The 24,503-nt window shown below is 34.5% G+C and overlaps 2 protein-coding genes across 4 annotated transcripts; one reads left to right on the top strand and one right to left on the bottom strand.

The window, feature by feature from the left end:
• The first annotated feature begins 1,126 nt into the window (after window positions 1-1,126).
• LOC100651406 (E3 ubiquitin-protein ligase HUWE1) lies at window positions 1,127-22,899 on the top strand. 3 transcript variants are annotated; one of them, XM_048408078.1, is made up of 42 exons: window positions 1,127-2,050; window positions 3,334-3,414; window positions 3,517-3,735; window positions 3,859-4,098; window positions 4,183-4,245; window positions 4,325-4,540; window positions 4,650-4,921; window positions 5,026-5,302; window positions 5,383-6,015; window positions 6,101-6,370; window positions 6,532-7,734; window positions 7,816-8,102; window positions 8,699-9,059; window positions 9,132-12,043; window positions 12,206-12,326; window positions 12,547-12,652; window positions 12,737-13,024; window positions 13,098-13,272; window positions 13,422-13,560; window positions 13,633-13,759; window positions 13,852-14,001; window positions 14,087-14,233; window positions 14,311-14,496; window positions 14,590-14,767; window positions 14,843-15,106; window positions 15,272-15,500; window positions 15,587-15,767; window positions 15,865-16,231; window positions 16,381-16,557; window positions 16,650-17,265; window positions 17,350-17,519; window positions 17,593-17,774; window positions 17,859-17,918; window positions 18,012-18,133; window positions 18,219-18,456; window positions 18,570-18,845; window positions 19,144-19,332; window positions 19,422-19,609; window positions 19,701-19,834; window positions 19,926-20,091; window positions 20,177-20,367; window positions 20,456-22,899. In XM_048408078.1, the coding sequence occupies exons 2-42, from the start codon at window positions 3,370-3,372 to the stop codon at window positions 20,556-20,558; spliced, it is 12,468 nt and encodes a 4,155-aa protein (XP_048264035.1). In that variant the 5' UTR covers window positions 1,127-2,050; window positions 3,334-3,369; the 3' UTR covers window positions 20,559-22,899. The 3 variants fall into 3 exon arrangements, with proteins under 3 accessions (XP_048264035.1, XP_012166531.2, XP_048264034.1); XM_012311141.3 differs by having other exon boundaries at window positions 12,191-12,326; window positions 13,128-13,272; XM_048408077.1 differs by having other exon boundaries at window positions 12,191-12,326.
• On the bottom strand, window positions 20,851-24,399 carry LOC100651526 (protein Rae1). The gene is made up of 6 exons (XM_048408079.1): window positions 23,953-24,399; window positions 23,666-23,839; window positions 23,516-23,587; window positions 23,149-23,430; window positions 22,885-23,079; window positions 20,851-22,789 (listed from the first exon to the last, which is right to left on the bottom strand). The coding sequence occupies exons 1-6, from the start codon at window positions 24,208-24,210 to the stop codon at window positions 22,703-22,705; spliced, it is 1,068 nt and encodes a 355-aa protein (XP_048264036.1). The 5' UTR covers window positions 24,211-24,399; the 3' UTR covers window positions 20,851-22,702.
• Between the last annotated feature and the right edge of the window lie 104 nt (window positions 24,400-24,503).

Genomic DNA, 24,503 nt, shown 5'->3' with positions numbered 1-24,503 from the left:
CTTTTATTTGGTTCTGGATTAAATATGTATTTTTACATTATATTAGACATTTTGTTATAAAATTTCATAGATATAAATATTCGAATGAAAAAATGAAAAAAATGTCCTTTTCATATCTTTCCCACTTGCTTTTCATGTCCACAAATAATTTTATGCCATTTAATGTCGCAATGTTATATAAAACATCGATGATTTGATTCAAATCAAATCTATCTACATTAGATAGTGCATCCAACTGATACCAACTTATCAATAAAGTACTAGAATATATCACTGTTAAGTTACTAAATCTTGGAGCTTTTAAAAAACATTTCAAACGTAGGCTACAAATGTTTTAGTATCGAATGAACATTTGATATATATGAAAATTACATTTATTACCACGATACAATATTTTAAAATATGTGAATCATGTATAAATTTAAAATTTTTAAAGGAAAAAATGTTTAATTCTCCATGCATGACTTTAACAAATTAAGGTATACTTAAATGATCGAACAAAAATTTTTCTTAAAATGTAGTAACTTTTAGTACAACGGTAACTAACATTTACAACTTTAATCAGGCTTGTTATTTTCTATAAAAGAAAGAAAATATCATTATCATAATTTTACTGTTTTCGTAAAAAAAATAAAGATGTCTTTTAAACATTTGATTTGCATAAAAATGCCAAATATGAAAATAGCAAATTTCATAATATGTAGATTTTCAATTTACTTAAATTCTTCCAAATCACATTTTCAGCAAATTAAAACGACCGAATAAAATTTTTTCTTATAATTAAAACGTAGTAACATTTGACAAAACGTTGCCAATATTCGTGGGCAAAATCATAGTAATTCTTTTATAAAAGAAAGGAAGCGTTCATTGTTACATATATTTTTGCTCTTCATACTGCGCAGTTTCAAAGGAATAATTAAACGGGTCCAGCTTGCGTACAAAAGATAGAGAATCCTTTGTACGTTCGTTCAATCAGATGTACGTACAATGGAAAGTTTGTCGGGGATTGGCTAAAAGTGAGGAGCCACGAGTCGTTGTGTTAATAATGACCTTAAGACCCATTCACATTGTGCAATTTTGTGACGCATCGGTGAATTTCGTTTCTAGACGCATGTGTCGTCGTCGTCGACATATAATGAAGAACAGTTACGGATAGTTACGAAGCGTCCTATCACCACGTAGAGTATCATCGACAGTCAACGAATCAGAGAAATTCAGTGGAAATAGTAGGACACACAGTTCGTTCGTCATATAACAAATACTGGACCTTTCTACTGCGCAGCTCGAGAATGCAAACGTACGATTTTGAGGAATATCTGGAAGAAAGATGCGAGCCAGCTAGCAGTGGTTAAGCAGTGTTGCCTTGTTCCGCGAATCTTGTCTATAGTGATATATATATATATATACGAGAGTGTGCGTACACAAGCAGCCAGTGTGCGGTGTATATTCAGTGTACAATAAAAATCGTTGCTCGTTGAATCTTCTAACCCGTGGTTTACGCAAGGTGTTGTGTGCAGTGTCCCGTGAAGGTCGTGAACCTTTCTGGTCAAGATTATTCGAGAAGCTTGCGTATACGTGAAAGCGGAACACGAAAAAGGAGAAGGTTAAAAAAAGGAGAAAGGTGGACGATCCTCCGCGAAAAGCCTCGGTAAAATGGCGGTGATCGGTACTCCGATTGGCGCTAAGCGATAGAAGAGGATCGCGGCTCCTATTCACGTTTAAGTTTTGTTTTGATTCTCTAGTTCGATACCTATCTTCACGGAAACTGGTCGATTCTCGTTCATTTCAAATCATTCGGTTTACATTTTTTCGCTCTTGTGAATTCAATTTTTTTTCTCTTACCAATTTATTACGAAATTTAATAACGGCGTCTCTTATTGACCTTCGCTGAAATAATATAATTGGAATCGAAGACGATCAAGGTGGTTAAGAAAAACCACCGAGGGAACGGTTTTCCACGGCCGTGATGCCGCATCGTTCCGACCTCGAATTTATTGAAAGGCCATACGACAAGGACGACTCTATCAAATCCTTGTCGGCTTATCTATAGGTAAGTTTCGTGCCACGAGTGCATCTCTGCTTTCACCACTTTTGCGTATTACTATGCCTCTGGTTTTTTTTTATTTTATCGCTTTTAAATCATTTGTCAGTATGATTTGTCAATTTTAGACTATACCTAATTGTTTTAAGATGTTTTTGCAGGCATTATCCCTTTGTTATTATTTTGCACTAGTCGAACGAATCTTAAGTTAGGTTAGGCCCTAGAAACCGATGACTCTGCATCTTAACGAGAATACAGCCTATTTTCGCTCCTATCGTCCTTCTAACGGTCCAAACCTCTAAAACATTTAAATTTTCACCACGATGTTTCTGCGTTTTTTTTCTAGAGGATTCCTTTGTTTACTCAGATCCTTTTTTTCTCACTTTTTTTATAATCGACGATTATACGATTCCCTTATATAGATTCTAACAAATAACTATTTATGTCGATGGTACGTTTTGTCACGATTTGTCACGATTTGTCATGTTTTCAAGACTTATCATGAGGTTTACAACGTCATTGTCGCTTCGAATATTGAATATCGCAGTATAACCAAACTGTGCTCCCTATTTCGAGATTTTTTAATCGATACAAATTTTCGTGACGTTATGTCGTTTTCGTAGCAAACTTTTTTGTTAGATAATAGGTGAACAAAATTATTGATTCCAAGGTGTTCGCGTATTAATGACAATGATTCTATTTTTGGTGACTACATTATCTTTAAAAAACCATATGGACAATTCTTTTAATTGACACAGAAATTATAATGACTTTTTTATTTCGTATTATTTTATCGTTTTAATAAAATTTTGTTTGTTCAATGAATTAACGAATGTTTATGATTCATACGGAATAAGAATTTCGTAATAAAGATCATATTTATGCAATACAAGAAAAATTTGTGAAATACTTTAACATTCTAAGAGATATTATTTAATATGTTGCAGAGCTTAAATTTAATTTTGGAAATATAAATTTGTTTTTGTGTACTCTATTAATATGATTGTATTTATTGATTAGTAAATTTATGGTCCTTATTTAATATGATGAGTTAAATATTATATAAGTTAGATCTTTTTATTAATGACGTAATGAAAATTATTGACAATAAAAAGATGAGATGAAAAATTTATTGTGTAACAATTGACATTGATTATGATTATTAAAATTTAGTAGTTATGCTTAAAAATATAATAGGTCATTGTACATTAATACATTGTTTTATATCATATTTGCATTAAATGGAAATTGTACCAATCTTTTATAAATGTATTATAAAATCATTGTTTCAGAATTTAAATTGTTAAAGGAACCTTTTATCCGCCAAAATGAAAATTGATCGGAATAGGTTGAGAAAGTACACATCAGAAGCGGTAAGTAATATTTTAATGACATATATTTTTAAATAAATATTTCTAATAAAAAATGTTGAAGAATATGTTGAATAACGGTTGCACCCATGAATAAATTTTCAGCCGGCAAAATGTCAGGCGCTTATAAACAAGTTGCGCTCATGCTCCCATGCAGAATTGCTAGAGGAGTTGAAGCAAATAGATGCATGGACTTTCGGTAAATGTGAACTCTTTCATTGGGTCGATGTATTGGATCTTAGTGATAGTATTTTGGAAGAAGCTGCAGCTAAAAGTCCAGATAATCCATGGGAATTAGCCTGTGATCTCCCTCAGAACAGAGAAGTAATTGCCAAGCTTCTTACAAACCATTATTCATAGTAACATTTACTATTATGTGTATAAATATTTAGGAAAGTGATTAGAATGATCAATGTTTTTATTGTATATTTATTTCACTTTTTATAGGCAAAAGAACTTCTCCTCTGGGTTCTCCATCTTACAACGTTGTTAATCGAACACTCATACTCGCGACATTTATACAGTAGTATGGAACATCTTGTAACTTTGTTATCAAGCTGTGACATGCATGTTGTCCTTGGTGTATTAAATATTCTTTACATGTTCAGTAAACGTAGCAATTTTATTGCACGTTTAAACAGTGACAAGAGGCAAGCTTTATTAAGTAGACTTACTCTTTTAGCAGAGGTGAGGCATATGCATTGATTGATTAGCACTTTATTAGAATACTGCAAGTTCACAAGAATACTAAACGTAATTTTTACATTCTAGAGTTGGGGTGGTAAAGAAAATGGATTTGGTTTAGCAGAATGTTGTAAAGAGTATCCAGACAAGGTAATCAAAATTCCATAACCAAAAGCCACCTTTAAGATATGCTCCAATGGACTACAATCTTTTCATATAATTTTTTCAGCCACTTCCAACAAGTGCCACAACATTGCATTTTGAATTTTATGCAGAAAATCCTTCAACAGACACCAATGCCACATCAACCACTGGTACAAAAAAATCTGGACAGACAAATTTTGTAACGTGTATACATATAGAAAATGTGGATAAACTGGGTAAAACACCAGCACAAATTATGAATGATTTATTAAAAGTTAATAACGTACCTCAAGATCGACAGGTAAATGTTATTTCTTTCAATATTTAATTCGGTATTTAATATTTAATGTATATAATTATTTAATGAATGAATAAATATTTAAGTTTATTGTTTTCTTTTCCTCTTTTAGATTGCGTTATTCACACATATAAGACTGGCACACAGTTTCTCTGACTATCGAAGACGATTGCAATGTGTACACGCTCGGTTGCAAGCATTATCCATACTTGTATATAATAGCGAACTTGAAGAAAATGCACATAGTTTGCTGCATCCTGGGCTTTTAGAAGAATTAGTTGAATTACTGGAACTTCCACACGCACATCTTGTTGAATTACGGGCAGCCGCACTACGAACTCTTACTAGTATTATTCACTTAGACCGTAATCCACATTTTCCAAAGTAAGTGAAAGTTTAACGTATGTTGATGCAAATATAATTTTTCTATTTCATTTCTCATGAAACTTTCGATACCTATTGGACGATCAATTTCAATTATTTTTCAGAAAACCTAGTTCAAGGCTAAATATGATAATCGACGTTACTGGAGCTAACTCATATCACGGATTTTTCCCCGTATTAATTCGCACGTGTATTTCAACACTGATTTCTCCACAATCTGAAGGACAACCGTTCCCTTTATCGCTTGCAACAGCATTGTTTAGCTTTCTTTATCATCTTTCGAGTTACGAAGCGGGTTGCGAAGCTCTTGTTAGTTGTGGGATGATGGAAAGCTTGTTAAAAATTATGAATTGGCCTGGTAGCGAGTTTGAACATCTAACGGTAAGATTTTTCTATAATTTTTATTGTATATCTAATTGCATAAAACTTTTGAACTCAATTATCTATTTTCTTTTTTACAGTTCGTAACAAGGGCAGTTCGCGTTATAGATTTAATAACGAATATAGACATGCAAGGATTCCAAGCTCATGGTGGTTTAGCGAGTTTTATTAATCGACTCGATATGGAAGTGAATGTTTGTAGGAAGGAACAACCTTTTGAAATAGAGCCAATACATTACCAGGATAATTCACAAGCCACTCGTGAAAGGTCCATGGATCGCGATGAAAATTCTACGTCTTCACGTGCGTATGATGAACGCGAGGAATCGTCAAATCCCATGGAATTTTCAGAAGATGAAAATATGAGTTCCAAAACTGACGATAAAAACGAACAAATGCCAGATTATTCGGCTGGAAAGACCGGAAAAACTTGCCTGCCACAGCGAGTTACACTTCTGAAGGCGTTGTTAAATTTTATTAAGAAAATTATCCAAGATCCCACATTCTCTGATAGTATTCGACACGTTATGGAGGGTACTTTACCTTCTTCTTTAAGACATATTATCAGTAATTCAGAATATTATGGTCCTTCTCTGTTCCTTATTGCAACGGATGCTGTAACAGTATATGTTTTCCAAGAACCATCTTTATTATCATCCTTGCAAGATAATGGATTAACTGATCTCGTATTACATGCTTTATTAATTAAAGAGGTAATTAAACTGATCATTTGTTTTAGGTAATATATAGTACAATATATTACTAAAATGTTTATCAATATTTTAATATTGTGTACAGATTCCTGCTAGTAGAGAAGTACTGGGATCACTGCCTAATGTGTTTAGTGCTTTGTGTTTGAATCAACGTGGTCTGGAATCGTTTGTAAAGCGACGTCCTTTCGAACGCTTGTTTAAAGTATTATTGTCTCCACTTTATCTGCCTGCGATGAATCGACGTCGAAGCACAGATCCTTTGGGTGATACAGCTTCGAATTTAGGTAACGCAATGGATGAGTTAATGAGACATCAGCCAAGTTTGAAAGTTGACGCAATTGCTGCTGTTATAAAGGTATTACGTGTTTCTCTTTCATGTAATGTATTCTTCAAATATACTTTGCATAATATTTATTAAATTTAGAATCGGCAAATTAATATGATGTGAATTATAATAATGCTAAATTATGTATATAATATTTATATCGATAATATTTAATTTTTTTGTGTGTATAGCTACTAGAAGAACTTTGCGTATTGGGTTGTGATCCTCGTTATATATGCTTACAAGCTGAAGATAAATTCGACAATTCCCAATCAAATACGACTCCTGGTAATCGTCAATCTTCTGGACAGTCGGTTGGAGTTGGAGTTGGAGATTCTGGCGGAGGGGGAGGCGGTGGAAGTGGAAGTAGTAGCGACGAAGAAGAAGAAGATGAAGAAGAAGCCAGTACAAGTTCTCACCCACAACGCGAAGAACAGTGTTCGTCGTCCACTGCTCAACCAGTTCCACCACCTCAACCCAGGGAGAAGACTCCAATAGCTTTGATGGAATACATACAGAATGTTACAAAATTCGTTGACGCTATTTTAAGTAACAATTCGACGGACGATCACTGCAGAGAGTTCGTTGCACAAAAAGGCCTGGTGCCACTATTATCAATCCTGGGACTACCCAATCTTCCTGTCGATCATTCGGTTGCGCAAACAGCGCAAGCTGTGGCAACAGTTTGTAAAAGTATTTTAAACCTCGCACATGAGCCGCTTGTTCTTAAAACTGGTTTGTCCCAGTTAAACGAAGTTCTGAATCTATTGAAACCATTGTACAATTATATGGAAGCTCCAGGAGGATCTGTTTTGTTACATGAGCTTGTCAATGCTCCGAATCTGGAAACAGCCTTTACCAGTGATACGGCAACGCCTTTACTTCATGCTATGAATGCGGCTTACGGATACATAATAATGTTTGCGCAAGTATGTCGCACTAGCCAGAGCGAAATCAGAAACTTGGCTATGAATCACTGGGGCTCAGAGCTTGGTCTGACTGTTTTGAAAGGTCTGTCGGAGCTATATACAGCTCTGATTTGGGAAAGCACAGCGTTATTAGCTCTCACCACGGAAGATTTTATCCCAGCTGGCTGTGACTTTGGGAAAGAAGATATGGATAAATTAATACGTCCTGAACCAACGAACGAGGGCGAAAGTAGCAGTTGGTCTGGTGGTGCCTCCTCGGATATGGGAAGTAATGGAATGACCACAGCCATGGAAGCTTTAAGTACGGACCCACCTCCTGTACCTATGGAAGTGGATGAGAAACCAAGTGTCACTACAGGAAGAATATCTCCAAACTCTCATCGAATCACATACCCTAAGCACTTGCTAGGACTTACATCCAAAATGGGCAGAGCATTGGCAGAACTCTTTGCCATACTTGTAAAGGTACATAAAACCTAACATTTAAATTTTTGAATTTTGTATAATTTGCATTCTCGTATTTAATAATTGCTAAAATTTATTCAGCTTTGTATGGGCTCCCCAATCAGACAACGTAGAGGACAACAAGTGCCTCCAATACCAGCTCTTCCCTCACAAGCATCTAGAAGTGTAGCAACTGCTTTAAATTGCGTATTAATTCGTGGATTATCATGGGACAAATTACCACCATCAACTGTACCAAAACTTCAAGTGACTTTTTTGATGTGCACTCTGAGTTTCGTGTCTCCTGCACTATTTGACGAAAAAGGTTATCCATTTCATCTGATGCTTCAAAAGTTCGTCAAACTAGGCGGACAAAACGCATTCTTCGCGTAAGTAAATTTATCTTCAGAATCTTTAATATGTGGTATTCAGTGCGATTTTTTAAACACTTTTGATAATGTAACAAAAAAATGTTTCAACCAAAAGTTGATCTATTTTGAATTAGCTACAAATTGAAATACTTAAAATTGCCAAAAAATGCTTCTGTCTATAAAAAATCAAGATCTGATAGTGTCCTTTTAACCCAAATTTCACATGTTAATGTTCCTATGAATTAATAAATCTAAGATTTCTGAACTCAAGGTTATCTGAAGGTGATAGTATTGTAAGTCACTGAACTCCTTTTGACATGAGTTACTATGTCTGTGTATTACTATGTACTACAATGCTATGAAATCAAAAATACATCATCTCATTTAAAACAGTGAAGCTGACCTTGATATTTTATAGGAAGAAACACTTTTTGACACATTTTAAATATTGCAATTTGCAGCTGATTCAAAACAGATCAACTTTTGTTTGAAATATTTTGGTGCAACATTATCGGAAGTATTTGAAAACTCGTGCACATCATTTCGTTGAATACTTTGTATAAGTTTATATAAAAAGCAGCTTTAAATCACTCAATATTTTTGTATATTTTTAGTGCTTTTCATTGGGTATTATCCGGAGGAGGACAGTTTCCATTGTCTGAGGGATTAGAACACCCGAATTTGCCTGATTGTACTGGAGAATTCTTAGATGGATGGCTGATGATCTTAGAAAAAATGGTGAACCCTAAAACACTCCTTGATTCACCATACGTTGTTTCTTCAAAATGCACTGGAATATACAAGGTGTATGAAACATTTGATCCTATAAAATACCTCACGGATATTCACAAGGAAGCTTTTGAGGCAGTGATGCTAATGTGGGGAAAAAAACCCTTGAAAAATTATGGAGTTCACATGACAGAACTTATATTATCTATTTTACGACATATTCTACGAAGTGAACAGATCATTAAGGTACATATATTTTAAATATTTGCGCAATACTAAATCAAAATACCACGATTATTTAACACTATCATTTTATAGGAACACGCGGAGAAAGAAGAAAACAGCGAAGCAGCTATTAGTGGTAGCACCAGTGGAACTAGTGGAATTGGAAGAGGTGGAGCAATATCTGATCGTAGAGATGAACCAGAAGCTGATGTAAATCCAGAGCATCTCAGACAGCTGATGGACATGGGCTTCAGTAGAGCTCATTGCATAGAAGCTTTGCTTCATACTTTGACAGTTGAACAAGCCACTGATTACTTGCTAAGTAATCCTGCTACCTTACGTAGATCAGATGTGCCAACAGGTGATGTAAGTGGACAAGACCTGATAATGGATTTGGAATTGGTAGACGATGATCAGATAATGCACGCGATAGCGATGTCGCTTGGAGAAACGACGGAAACGCGAAAAGTTTTCAGCGCAGAAGAATCTACTGCGCGCGAGACTACCACTATTACAGAGAGCATAGACAAATTCACACAGAACGCCTTAAGTCAGTGCTTGAATTTACTAGATCTCATGCCTGATACTGTATACAGAATATGCGATTTGCTAGTCGCTATCGCTAAAAGAAATGGAGATGAATGGCGTGATAATATGTTACGACAACTCATGAAAGAAATTGGTAGTCTAGTAGATTATTTGATAGAAGTTGCTGAGAGCAACGATCCGAACGCTGGAGTGAAATTAGTGGAATGTAAAGAAGCTAACAAAGTTACGGGACGTATTTACCTGTATACGATGTTCTTCGAGGCAACATTCCAAGAAATGCGTGTACCCTGCGCTCAGATCGTGGAAGAGTATGCTATTTTGAACAAACTTGTACGTTTGCTAGTGGTGAGCGAGGGTCCACTAACAGCGAGTAAAAGTAAGATTGTTAAAGAAGGTAGTAAGGATGCATCATCCGCGAAAACTAGGAAATGGCTTGCACCGTTGTTGTTACTGATCGAGCGGTTAGAGAAAGTGGCGGTACTAACAAAGAGGAAAGAATTGATGTACAAGGTAACAACTAGAATGTGGAAGTGGTTTGATCTGAGCACAGGAAAATGGAATTTATATTCACCAGTGAATAATCGAATAATTAATGATGCATACTGGGCTGGCGAATCTAGCACTAGAGTAACATGTAACAGGCGAAGATACGTGATAAACTTTTCTTGCATGACTCAAGTTAATGAAGAGAGCGGTAACAGAAGACCCATTACGATGGGCTTTAAATTGCATACTGGAAACGAGGGCGGTGGTTCTGGTTCTGATTCGACTATGGACACTGATGAAAATCGAGTGGAAGACAAACGGAATACAGTACTGCAAGGATTAGATCCTAGCATGGCGCCAAGCATTATACGTGCCTGTGTAAGACTGATGGCTATTCCAGTGGATCGCGATGCTTTGCATGCATCTATGAAAGTATGTCTGCGACTTACAAGAGATTACGAGAACGCCGAAATATTTGTTCGAGAAGGTGGTGTGAGACTCCTTCTAGAAATGTCTCAGGCAAGCAGTTTCATTGGATGCATAACTTTGAGTACCCTCTTAATAAGACATGCTTTAGAGGAACCATGTACTCTTCGGCTAGCCATGGAGAAAGTAATTCGTAGTCGCACTCAAGGCAATATTCCTCCAGCATGTAAAGAAATTTTGTTTATGACACGTCAGATCAACAGTGCCGTCTGCCGCAATCCAGAAGTTTATAGAGAGGTTTGTGAAAACATTTTAAGAGTTGACATCCGTTTGTTAGGGAAAGAAGATGACGACACTAGATTGATTGTAAAAGCTCTTCCACCAAGTCATTCATCAGTGATGCCAATGGTGGAGAAAGCCTCGATATCCGTTGTGAAGGATCTTCTGAATGCTCTTATAAAACCTATGCCAGTTGTTTCTGATGAAAAGTCCTCTACACCAACGAGGAGTCCAGAGAAGAAGCTAACCTACTCCAATGCAGCAAGTTCATCTTCTCGACGAGATGTTCTCAGAAATAACGCAACGACACCAAATGATACGATTGACGATGAGGATCAAGTCTCTCAAATAATACCAATGAAGATTTATTCAGACAGCAGTAATAACAGCAAAGTGGAACCAGAAGAGGCAGAAAAACCTTTACTGACAAAATCTGCTATTCTAAAGATACTTGCAGAAACTGTTCGTTCATACAGTGCAGTTGCAAGCTTAATCACAGAGCATGTGTATCGAGCAGGACAAAGTGAAATGGTACCTGAATACACAACAGCTCTTGCTTTTCTTCTCGATAAGCTTCTACCAATGTCACCAGAGAATTCAACTGACAAACAGTGCAGCAGTATGGCAAGGATGTTGATAGCTGCTATTGCCTCCTGCAATCATTCCCCAGACGTTCAAACTACTTTAGTGACTGAAGTGAAAGCAGCTCTAACAAGAACCCTAGCTCTTCCTGAAAGCAATGAAAAGCATGCACAGCTTCAATTATTGGTTGGTTTGATTTCTACAATGATTGATAGTTGCCCACCAACTTCCTACAATCAGTTGAGGACCTCCTTGAAGATGCACCAGTATAACAATGTCAACTATATTGTGAGAATTATGCTGAGAAAAGGAATAATCACTGACTTGGCAAAGATTCCACACAGTTTGGATCTCTCAAGTCCAAATATGGCTGCTACGATCAATGCAGCTTTGAAACCTTTGGAAACACTTTCAAGAATCATAAATCAACCAATGCCAGGAACTGTCAATAGCAAATTTTCCAAACCAAAAGGTAGAACAGTTCAAGAGGAACCTATTGGAGAACAAACAGGGACTACAACATCGGAAGCAACACATGCTGTTGGAGAGGAAACAAACGAGGACGTAGAGAATACGGAGCATGATATATCTGTTACTGCAGAGAGTCTGGAGCCCACCTCAGAAAGCCAAGTGCACGAGGACGAAGCTGCTTTAGAAGATATTATGGATCAGCTTCTTGAAAGGTAATCATATATAATGTTTTTCATTTTTGTGAAATTATTTCTATGGAATATTAACGTAAACTGTGTGTGTACGCGCGCGTGTGTGTGTATTTTTATACAATACATAATTTTAAGTTCATATAAGCTACTGTACTTATAATCAAATAGTGTACTATTTTCCAGGGATGGCCCGGGCGTAACGGAAGATCAGTCTTCCCGACCGCACAGGCCAATGGACATTGACGAGGAGAGCCTTGCGATACGAGACGGGGAAGCCGACTTCGATCCAACACGGGATGCTACGGTAGGAGTTCAACCTATATCTATTTTGAAAAGTTCATCTTTCTAATAAAATTACTATTGAAATAAAAAATAAGATGTTTATTAAATTTTGTCTTGCAAAATAAAAAGTATAGAACATAGTGATTTCTGAATATTTTTTTAAGTACAATAATATGTAATAACATATAAATTAAGTATTTTATAAGATTTTTATTTTATGGGAATACAATTATATTTTCTAGGAGGATTTGATGAGTTCCGATTCAGACTCAGATAGCAACCCATCTGACGATAACGAAGATGAAGTACAGGATGATGAGGATGAAGAGGAAGAAGAAGAGGATGATGGTAATTTTATCATCTTTTATATACGTAATGGAAACTTTTCTTCGATTGGACTGTATGAATAAATATTAAAACGTTGTTTATCAGGAGAAGAAAACGAGGAAGAAGAAGAGGAGGAAGAAGAAGGGTCCTCAAATTACGAGGAAGATGGAATTGAATTTTACGAGGACGTAGGGGAAAGTGGTGTATTCAGAATGATTCCATCGGCGGATCGTGACGGTAGTAGTGTTGTAATGATTCGACATAATATCGATAATCAGGACAACGTGAACTCTTCGACTACGGTCACACCACGATCTAGTCTTCCATGGAGTACAACGTTTCCTCTTCCTTTGGGTTTATTTGAAAATCCTCCTTCAATTTCTGAAAGTAGTGGTGAGCATAAAATCACAGTATATAATGATTTTTAATAACGATAACGAAAAAGTTGTATAGAATGATAAAATAGGTAATATGGAATTTTTGTTTATTTGTGCAGGTATTAATTCTCATTCGTTGCTAATACCACAAAGCGGTTTGGACGCTACTAATACAAGAGGTCAGAGAGCTGTACGACCACGGAGATATCAGTATCTTCAATTACCAAATCCACGAAATCCAAATCCACCAGTAATATTACAAAGGTAAATTAATTCGAGCTTAATTGTATTAAATATATTCAGATGAATTTTACGTAAAAATGAAATTAAAACACAGAACATAAAGTTTATATGAAAAGAAAAACTGGTTTCATCTATAAAAGTATGCAATAATATTATATTTGTAATTATAGATTGTTAGGCCCGGCTGCACAAGCGATTCCATTATCTGCCAGTCAGGTTCTGGCTTCCAGTTTTCGGGATACTCGTGTTGTTGTAATGGATGGTGTTGGAATATTGACAAACCAAGAAGATGAACAAATAGATTTTGTGGTTCGTAGATTGTGATTGTTAAATGGTACTAATTTATTCTAGATGTTTCTTCATTTATAAAAATTCTTTTAGGATCAATCTGGCTATCTTTTCGGGTCTAGTCTTGCAACCACTGTGAATAATACTCCTACTGCTTTACATTGGTGGATCGAAGAAAGCAAATTATTAGATGGAGATTCTCAGACGGATTGTTGTGTTGGTAAGTAGCAAGATTGGAAAGAAGTTCGTAAATTTAATTTTTTTTTTTATGAAAGATGAAACTTGATAAAATAAACTGTAATTGTCTTACAGGTGTTGTACATAAATTAATTCCTGAACTGGAAAAACGCAGGAACGCAGAATTGGGAGAGCGACGAGAAAGACGTAAAATGCAATATGCTTCTGAGAAAAAGAATGAAAAGGATAACAAAGATGGGAAGGATCATTTAAATAATACAGAATGTACGTTAATTGTAACTAATCATTTTAATTGTATTTTACAAATAGCTTATATAATATATGTTTATTTTCAATAATATTTTTTTAGCTGGTTCTTCCGCTATAATATCCATGGATGAACAAATATCAACTGCATCAACATCACAAAGGGAAGATACGAATAATTTTGTTCCTAGATTTGAAACTTGCGTAGAAACGACACGATTAGAACGTGCTCTCGATGAAGATATAATCGGTATAATTTTCATACATTTCTAGTTAGTTAAATTTTGCAATAAGACTGCATATTATACATTAAATATTGACTATTAGATGTGACTGGTGAAATGGATGCAACAATACAAGAAGATGAAGAACGACCTCCGCCTCCACCACCGGAAGAACAACCAGCAGAACCCAGAGATCCTCGAATGAGCAATAGAAATCCAACTTTAGAACTTGCCGAAAGTATAGTGGATTCCGTGCTTGGGCCTTGCGCATCTGAAGCAAGCAGACTAAGTAATTTAATTTATTTGAGATTCATTTTATAGACTAATCATTTCCTTCTCGGATACAAGAGTTTTTTAACAATATAAATGATTTTTATTACAGGACAATCTGAACGTACTGTTGAAGGACCTAATACTAATGAAACATCTACTAGTCGACCCAACACATCCATAGTTGTCGATTTCAGTCAGGAACCTAACGAAGACTTACTGAGAGAAAGTGACTCGTCTGAATGGATAAGAATCCTTACCGACGACAGTCAATCGAATGTCGAACGAAAGTAAACAGCTTTATTTTGTATTCGTATCAAGTCAGAAAGATGTTTGTAAAAAATTTATTTTCTTTTCTGATATAGTGCGAACATACTCAATCAAGGACCTACCACTTCTGCATCAGAAAATGTTAATTCAGGAACATCAGAACAACAGCAACAATTACCTCCACAACAACAACAACAACAACAACAGCAAGAACCACAACAGTCCCAAGAACAATCGCAGCAACGACAACAACCAAACCAACAGTCTCAAGAACAACAATTACCCGATGGCGTAGATCCTTCTTTCTTAGCTGCGTTACCAGAAGATATGCGCGATGAAGTTATCGCTGAGCAACTTAGGTATCTATATACTAGATTTAATGAAAGTTAGAAATAAAAGTATCTGTACAGTAGATATATAGATATAAAAAGAGTAATATTTTATATATTATTAAATATATTCGAATAGATAACTTAACATTCGGTCTTGAAATCTGTAATGTTTGTAACTTGAAATTTTTGTAGGCTTCAACGAATTCGACAACGAGCGCAGGCAACTGTAGTTGAAGAATTAACAGGTCCGGTTGAAGTTAATCCGGAATTCTTAGCAGCTTTACCTCCAGCGATCCAAGAAGAAGTTCTCGCGCAACAACGTTTGGAACAACAACGACATGCAGCTGCAAGCGCTAATCCAGAAGATCCAGTTGATGCAGCTGCATTCTTCCAAAATTTGCAACCTTCCCTTCGACAAGCGGTCAGTAAATAATTGTTTTTACCCCTATTTTATTAGAATACTTTTATGTATAATATTTGAATATTCTAATTTTTTTATATTTACAGATTTTGACTGATATGGAAGAATCGCAAATATCAGTTCTTCCGCCAGATCTAGCCCAAGAGGCTCAGAACCTTCGAAGAGAATGGGAAGCTCGAAATAGACACATAATGCAAGATCGATTCCTTAATCACGTTAGCCAAGGAAATGCTGCCTTGTCCAGTATATTACGGAATTCTGGTAGAGGTAAATAATAATTATTATTCATTAACAATTTCCCTTTCTTATTTATATTTGAAAAACTTAATTAGAAGAACTAATTGAACGCGAAACAAAATAATAGGTAGAGGTGGAGGTACGCGTTATGCGATTCACACAGTAGCACAAAGAGGATGGCAGCCATGGTCACATGGTGACCCTATAACGCATCACGGAGCCGGTCTACGACTCAGAGGCAGACAATTGTTGGATCATGAGTCAATGGCTTGCGTATTGGTATTACTGTTTGTAGATGAACCAAAAATTAATACATTAAGGCTTCATAGAGTTATCAGGAATCTTTGCTATCATGGTAGCACAAGGGAATGGGTAGTTAGAGCCTTACTAAGTATCATGGAAAGAAGTAACGATGAAAATAAAGATATAGCCATGGATTTTGGTGGAAAGTTCAGGAGGAAAAGCTTAGTGCCCATGATGCACCACGATTACTGGTAGGACATTTTTATTCTTTATAAATGATTTTTATAATATTAATATTTTTATAAAATTTGTATAATCTGTAGAAATATTTATAAACCCTCTAAAGCATGTTACCCTATGTTTAAGTGTGTCGAATCTTCTAATCTCAAATTTCTTTTAGTGCCCCCAAAATATTTGACCAAAGAAGCAGTGCGCAGTCATGGTTGAATATTAGTATTGATGCTGCACTTGGATGCAGAGCAAACGTTTTCCACATTGTCAGGCATGGTGGCAAAAAGTCAGAAAGGCAAGGCAGTAGTATCGCTATTCATCCACAAGCAGCACCTACAGTATGCAGGTAACTTAATTAAATCCCTTAATGATTAGTAATCATTGATTATTTATAAAATGTTTACATTTTTTTATAATGTAATGCTTATATTTTTTCAGACATACGTTAGAGTTATTAATATCGTTGGCTAAAGGTTTTCCTGGCTATTTTGTGCCAATTAAGTCTAAAGAATCAGATGAGAAAGAAAGTAACAAAGAAAAAGACTCAAGTAATAAAGAAGAAACCGGTTCGAAAAGTAAATCTACATCGAAACCTGGGAAAAGCGATCAACCAGATTTTTGGGATATGCTGCTGAAACTTGACTCATGTGCCTCGAAGAAAGGAAAATCTGTTGCAAGATCTCATTCAAACTCAAACTTAGGAAATGATTCCGAACATAATACAACTACCTTTGAATCCTCCGCTTTTGGCCAATTAATTTCGATGTTAAACTGGTCGGTCATTAAACGTAGCAGCCAGCTGACGGATAAAGTGTTGAAATTGCTGTCTCTAATTTCGATCGGATTAACGGAAGTGAATCCGTATCGTAGACAGGAAGGAAATAAAAACAAGAGAACAGATGTGAACAAAGAACAAAGCGTCGCTGCGCCGGAAGAACATCTGAAATTGGCTGTACAAGTATTGACAAGCAAAAGTTGTTCCGAGGAAGGACTCGAAGATGCAACAGCTTTATTGCTTAATTTGTCTCATTGTCCTGATCCTACTAGACAATTGGTAATATCCTTATTAAATTCTATCTTATTTATTCATGCGTTATAGTATGTATTATATATTTAGTTTTGAATAATTTCTTTACAGATATTGAAATTACTCTTGGAAGGTGCTATGGAATTGGCTAATGTTGTCTGTGAGCACATCAAAGATTTATTGATGGAGTTAAAAGTTTTGAATCGTGAACTCAGACGAAATTCTATCGAAGAACAACCTTCAACTAGTAGTGGCGGTTCTCGTTGGGTTCTCTTAGATAGGTATGTATTTCGAATTATCTTCCTTTTTTATTTATATCTATATATATTTTAACATTGTGATAATTTATTACAGGTTTACCAACGAGAATGTAGTTATAACTGCACCAAGTAAAGTTAAAGCTGGCAGTGATCTTCAGTTACCATCCATGGCTGCTCTCGTTAGCAAAACTTCTAGTCAGGCATTCTTCTTAAGAATACTTAAAGTGATTGTACAAATAAGGGAAGCAGTACGTTTAGCGAACAATAAGAAAACATGTATGTTTAAGAATCCTATTTTTATTACTGAAATATTATCATTGTAACAAAATTATCGAATTCATTTTTAATATTTTTTTTCAGCCAATCAAAGTTCCGAAAGTTCTGTAGATACTGGAAATACTAACCAAGCTTCAGAGTCAGGTAATTTACTGTTTTATATATTCACAAATATAGCAAGGAGCTGTGTTAGTTTCCATAGTTATCTAACTAACTTTATGATGTCAAATTTTGTAGGTGAAGACAAGCTTCCATTATTAAGTGAAAGCTTAGTATTAGATCATCTGTGGGAGACACTTAGCGCTTGTTTATTAGAATTGGAGTATACTCCGGATCAACATGCAGTCTTAGTACTACAAGTAAAATATCTATACTTTCTATATGTTGCTTTATACATATATTCCTTTAGACAGTTTATTATACATTATGTATTATATCCTATAGCCCGCCGTAGAAGCATTTTTCCTAGTACATTCATCATCAAGTACTTCTCGCGATCGTCACCTAAGTACAAATACAGAGACTCGCGAGGTTGTTCCTGACTTAACACCTGTTTCTCCAATCTACTCAGACAACGAAGGCACGTCTCAATCGGAAGCTACTATTAACACTTCCTGGGATATACAACCTACATCACAGAAGACGCTACCACCGGATCAACTCAAGTTCCTTAAATTTGCGGGTATAATATAATAATAATAATAATAATGATACTAATAATAATAATAGTAATAATAATAGAATAAATATGATAATAATACTATATCACTCATACTCTTTGTATTTTTATTGCAGAGACGCACAGAACCGTTCTAAATCAAATTCTCCGTCAAACGACGACGCATTTAGCAGATGGACCATTCTCTGTGTTAGTGGATCACACAAGGGTTCTTGATTTCGATGTTAAAAGACGATACTTCCGAACAGAATTAGAACGAATGGATGAAGGTATTCGTAGGGAAGAACTGGCAGTGCATGTTCGCAGGAATAATGTATTCGAAGATTCGTTCCGTGAGCTTCATAGGCGTAATGCCGATGAATGGAAGAACCGATTTTACATCGTCTTTGAAGGTAAATAATGTATAATGATCATTGCTAGACTGCAGATGCCTATCCAAATCTATATTTCTATGAGTTCTTAAATAATTATTTTCTTTAAAAATTTGTTTGAGTTGAGTCACCTTCAAGATACATGCGCGATATATACATAATATGTAAAAATGTACAAAATATTCAAAGGCATTTTTTATAATATTTAGAGAATAATGTGTATCTCTATTTAAGTTTTATTTTTTTTTCTTGCATTTATAAAAACCTGCATTTAAATGAACATTATACGAAATGTTATTTCACAACAATTCTATTTTAGGCGAAGAAGGACAAGACGCTGGAGGATTGCTTAGAGAGTGGTACGTTATTATCTCTAGAGAAATCTTCAATCCTATGTACGCTCTGTTCACCGTAAGTCCTGGAGATCGAGTTACATACATGATAAATTCCTCCTCGCATTGCAACCCTAATCATTTATGTTATTATAAATTTGTCGGTCGAGTTATCGGTGAGTTTACTCTTTTATATTTTCAATAACGTTATTTTTTCAACGACAAGAATGACGAAAATAATTAATATTTATGATTATTATTACAGCTAAAGCAATTTATGACAACAAACTATTAGAATGTTACTTCACGCGCAGTTTTTACAAACACATTTTGGGAATACTTGTGAAACACACAGATATGGAAAGTGAGGATTATAGTTTTTACAAAGGACTCGTATATCTCACAGAGCACAACATTGCTGATCTTGGATACGAATTAACCTTTTCTACAGAGGTAAATTCCATTTTTTATTTACTTACATTATCGTATTGTGATATGGCAAATACAATCGTAATGTGCGTAATTTCACAATTCACATTTCTAGGTAAACGAATTCGGTGTGAATGATGTACGTGATTTAATACCAAACGGTCGTAATATCGTAGTTACTGAAGAAACAAAATTAGAGTACATTCGGCTTGTATGTCAAATGAAAATGACTGGAGCAATACGTAAACAGTAAGTGAAATAAAGATTAATTTCAATATTTAAACTTTTCTATGCATCAAAAAGATTCGTATTATATACAATATTTCTTATTTACTTATAGATTAAACGCGTTCCTAGAAGGTTTTTACGATATTATTCCAAAACGACTGATCTCTATATTCAATGAACAGGAACTTGAATTGTTAATTAGTGGATTACCCAATGTAGATATCGAGGACCTTAAAGCTAATACTGAATATCATAAATATAATGCAAATTCCTTACAAGTAAGTATTTAGCAAGTTATTTTTATCTAAAAAGTATTCTTTTAATCTGATGTTAAAGTAATAAATATGTTTATTTGAAATTTAGATTCAATGGTTCTGGCGAGCATTACGAGGTTTCGATCAAGCAGATAGAGCTAAATTTTTGCAATTCGTCACCGGAACTTCGAAGGTTCCGTTACAAGGTTTTGCTGCTTTAGAAGGAATGAATGGTATACAAAAGTTCCAAATTCATCGAGAGGATAGATCCACAGATAGGCTTCCGTCAGCACACACATGGTAAATTAACATTAATTTCTTTCCTATTTTATCTTTCTTTTAAATTCTTTAGTACCTTAAACTTAATTTCTCATATTATCGTTTCTAGTTTCAATCAGCTAGATCTACCCGTTTACGAAACGTACGACAAACTTCGCACGAATTTATTGAAAGCGATCCACGAATGCAGCGAAGGATTCGGTTTCGCTTAAATTTCTGCAAAGTTGAGCAAATTTTGCGTGATTTTGCACGAAAATCTAAGAGCGAAGACAAAACAAAAAGATATAAGAAATATAGAAAAAAAAAACAACCAAATGAACAACAAAGGAGAAAAATGATTAAAATATTGATAAAACAATTGTAAAAGTATCGATTGATCTTCGCTCAAGATTTAGTATATAAATTTTTACTCCGCTATATACATATTAAAACTGAAGGCGTATGTATATACGTAAAATTAACGATGTAATTACTGATGATTCGTCGCTAGAGTTTATTTTGTTGAATGATCTTTAAAAAAAAAAAAAAAAAAAAAAAACGAGGGAGATGCAGAGCTTAATGATAATTCCTGATGGAAAGGAAGACTTAAAAAATCGGACACTTTAGTTAAGGATCTTAACAGTTAAGAGATAACGAATAAGAATTCAATGTAATTCGTCGTTAGAGAAAAAATGAAAAAAGAGGATGCAGCGGGATGGAATAAATATGTAATATAATTGCGACTCAGAGCGGCTCTACTCTTAAAGCAGAATTCAAACATATGGGTAGAGAAGAAAAAAGGCAGAAACGATTTGTTGCCATGACGAAGAAAGGCAAATGAAAAAGTGATGGAGAAGTGTGCCTGTATTTCGAGTACGTGTTTATTTCATATTATGCGTAAGAAAAAGCTGCCAGAAACCTAGAATCTGTACGTGAGACAAGAAAAAAAAACAAAAAGAAAGAAAAAGAAACGTATTGTATGTAACAGTGTGAGTGGGTGTGTATGTAAAATGAACGAATGCGAAACAGAGAGTAATATTCAAAAAACCAATTAGACACGAGCCTAAATATGAGGAAAAGAAGAATATTTCACGATGTTATATCCTTAACGCCCGCAGGAAAAAAAACGTATGGTTGTACACTATTAGTATTAATAATTATATTATCTAATTCTTAATCGATAGTAATAATCATTAATTAATATCGTTTTAATATTAATCATTTGAGAAATGTGATGTTAAAAAGGAAGTCATGTAACGTTCTTTTCCTTTTTCTTTACTTTTTCCTCTGGATATATAGCGCAAAATCACGTCCAATTCGCCCAACTCTCCAAACTTTTAATATCCTTAAACTTCCTTTAATTAGTTTCAATTTCCAAACGTTTCTTCTCTGGGGAAACGTGTAACGGGACTCTCGCAATCGAGCAGATGTTAATTTTTGTAAACACATCGAATAGGACAATATACGTTGAAGAAATACATAGATCCATCGGACTCTTTTTCGCGATATTGTTAGGGAGTTATTGCTTAGGAATTCGCAAAATAAACTAAATGTTGTATTTCTTATAAAAACGATTGTGTCTTTTTTTTTTTTTTAATTACATAAGAAGACACCTTTGATAGCATAGCATTTTAATAAACGTTAAATCACGTAATTATACATATATAAAGTATAAAGGTTACCATAAGAGTCACGTTGATCGAAGATGAAATATGGGAAATCCATATGAGTGAGATGTTTTCTCTTTTAAGATATTTCTTATTCAATCACCTTTTTTCCTTTTTAAAGTAGAAAATGATATACAAACAATAGAAGTATAAATTTACTTTTTGCTATTAACATGTGTCAGCAATTCAATAGAAAAAAACATATTTAAAAGTCAACAATCTTTTTGTCCAATTTTTAATTTCAACAAATGTTTTTAAAATTGATAATGCTAATTCATTTAAAGGATTAAAATGCATTGATCATTTTTATTTCAAGAAACACTAACTAAACAAAAAAGAATAGCTTAATTTTTCGTGTCAGTTTCAAGATATTGTAAGAGTTTTTATCGGAATTATTTTTTTACATTTCTATACTCGTGAAAAAAGAACAAGACTCTTCTCGTATGTATATACATCTTTGTACAATGAGCTTGTGTGAAAAATAGTCAAATATATATATGATGAAAAATGTAAACTACAATTGTATTGTATATCGAAACTATTTACAATGTATTATAATGAAATATCATTGAAAAACTTGTATAACTAAAAAGAAGATAGGAAAGCTATAATTTATTAATGTAAACAGTATATTCTGTAATTATAAAATCTATTATCTTAAAACATCACAGAATTCAGAAACCTTTTAGCCTGATTGTATAGTGTTCCTCTTATGGCGACGCTTTAGGTTTTAGTTCTTCAAAGCAGGGTCTAAGGAATATAGAGTTCTTCTTTGCTGGATTATAGTATTCATGACCCTGAAATAGAATATGTATTTCCATTTTAAGTATAAAATAAGAAGATATTCATTTGATTATGTAAAGTTTAATTGTATAGAAAGATTAATAATTACTTTTGACCAATCGTATGACACTGCATATGCAAATATTTGTCCATTGTGATTGAAACAACATCGAGTAATTGGTTGCTCCATAGGTTCTGAAGACTTCAGTTTAGTTCTAGCATCTTTGTCCCAAAATCCAAACGTACCGTCACCTCCGACGGTTGCAATAGTACCATGAACCGGATGAAATGCGATATCATTTACCTAAACGTTCAAAAATTCATATTTGTTATTAAAATGAATATTAAAAAATTCGACCAAATTTATACTGACTGCATAAATATCTTGGTATCCATTAGGGGTTCCATTTGTTCTATGACATTTGAAAGTGAAGTTTTCTTTTGAACCTAGATTCAGATGGTGTATGGCTACACGACCCTCTGTACTGCCAATTGCAAAACCAGTTGGAACTTTCTTTTTATCTCTAAAAATCGCGATACATCGATACTGATATTTTAAGTTTAGTTCTACCGTCTTATACTCTCGAGGACTGCCTTCCAATTGATAAACTATCAATCCACGTCCAGCAGTTCCTACTGCTGCCATTGGATAATCCTTTAACAATTATTAAATATTAGCTGTAATTTCCAAAGAATAATCATTGCAAATATAATAAAGAATAAATATTGAATATATTTACAACATCAGCACAGTAACATCTTTCAATTAAATTTATAGTCATTGCTGGCTTAGGACTTCGCAGATCCCAAAACTGTAAAGTATTCCATTATCAATATATATATAGACTATATATAATAATAAATTCTTAATAACAAAAATATAAACATACTCTTAAGGTTTTATCCCAAGAACCAGTCATAAGACATGAATATGTGGTTGCTTTAATCCAATGACAAGTTTTAATAGGTGCATCGTGTTGTGCTACTTGAATACTCTGATTGGAAGCTAAATCCCAACATTTTGCTGTTTTGTCGCAACCTGCCATGAATACTTTCGTTCCATCCTGTTTCAAAGGGAATGAACTTTGAATTGAATAACCCAAAGAAAACATTAATCTTTAAAGATATCATGATCTTAAAAAAGTTAAATTTAATATAAAAAATTTAATAAACTTACATCACTCCAACAAACATCAAGAACTGGAGCAGCCATGGATTGCATTGATTTAGGAACAGTTTTACCAGATTGCTCGACTTCCCAACAGCGAACGTTGTAATCCCAAGAGCCAGCAACGAGGAAATTTTGTGGAATACAAGCAGGACTAAATGCGAGACTGGAGACAGAATCATCAGGTGGGGAGACAACCTCATAATCCTGCATTGGGTTAGAAGTAGTCGACGTGCCAGTTTGTAGTCCCCCGCTTTGATTAAACATCTTTAATCTACTTTACACTGCCAACTGTTATTTACCGCAGAGTAATATATCATATGTTAATTATAATAATATATTATATAACAAATTATAGACAATAAACAGAAAAGTACTCTCACGTATGTTATTTATCCGATAAGCAATACAAAAAACAATGTTATGATTTAAAGAATACATAGAACGAATACTCGACGTAAATTTTGAGACCAAAGAATTAGAAATATAAGAATAGATGGCGAAGTGAATTATACAGGGCGGTAGCAAAAAAAATGTTCCCAATTATGATGGTTCACGAA

Source organism: Bombus terrestris, chromosome 8 (assembly GCF_910591885.1).
Source record: "Bombus terrestris chromosome 8, iyBomTerr1.2, whole genome shotgun sequence".
Taxonomy (NCBI): Eukaryota; Metazoa; Arthropoda; class Insecta; order Hymenoptera; family Apidae; genus Bombus; species Bombus terrestris.
Note: the sequence above shows the minus strand (reverse complement) of the source record. Positions and strands in the feature narration are given on the sequence as shown.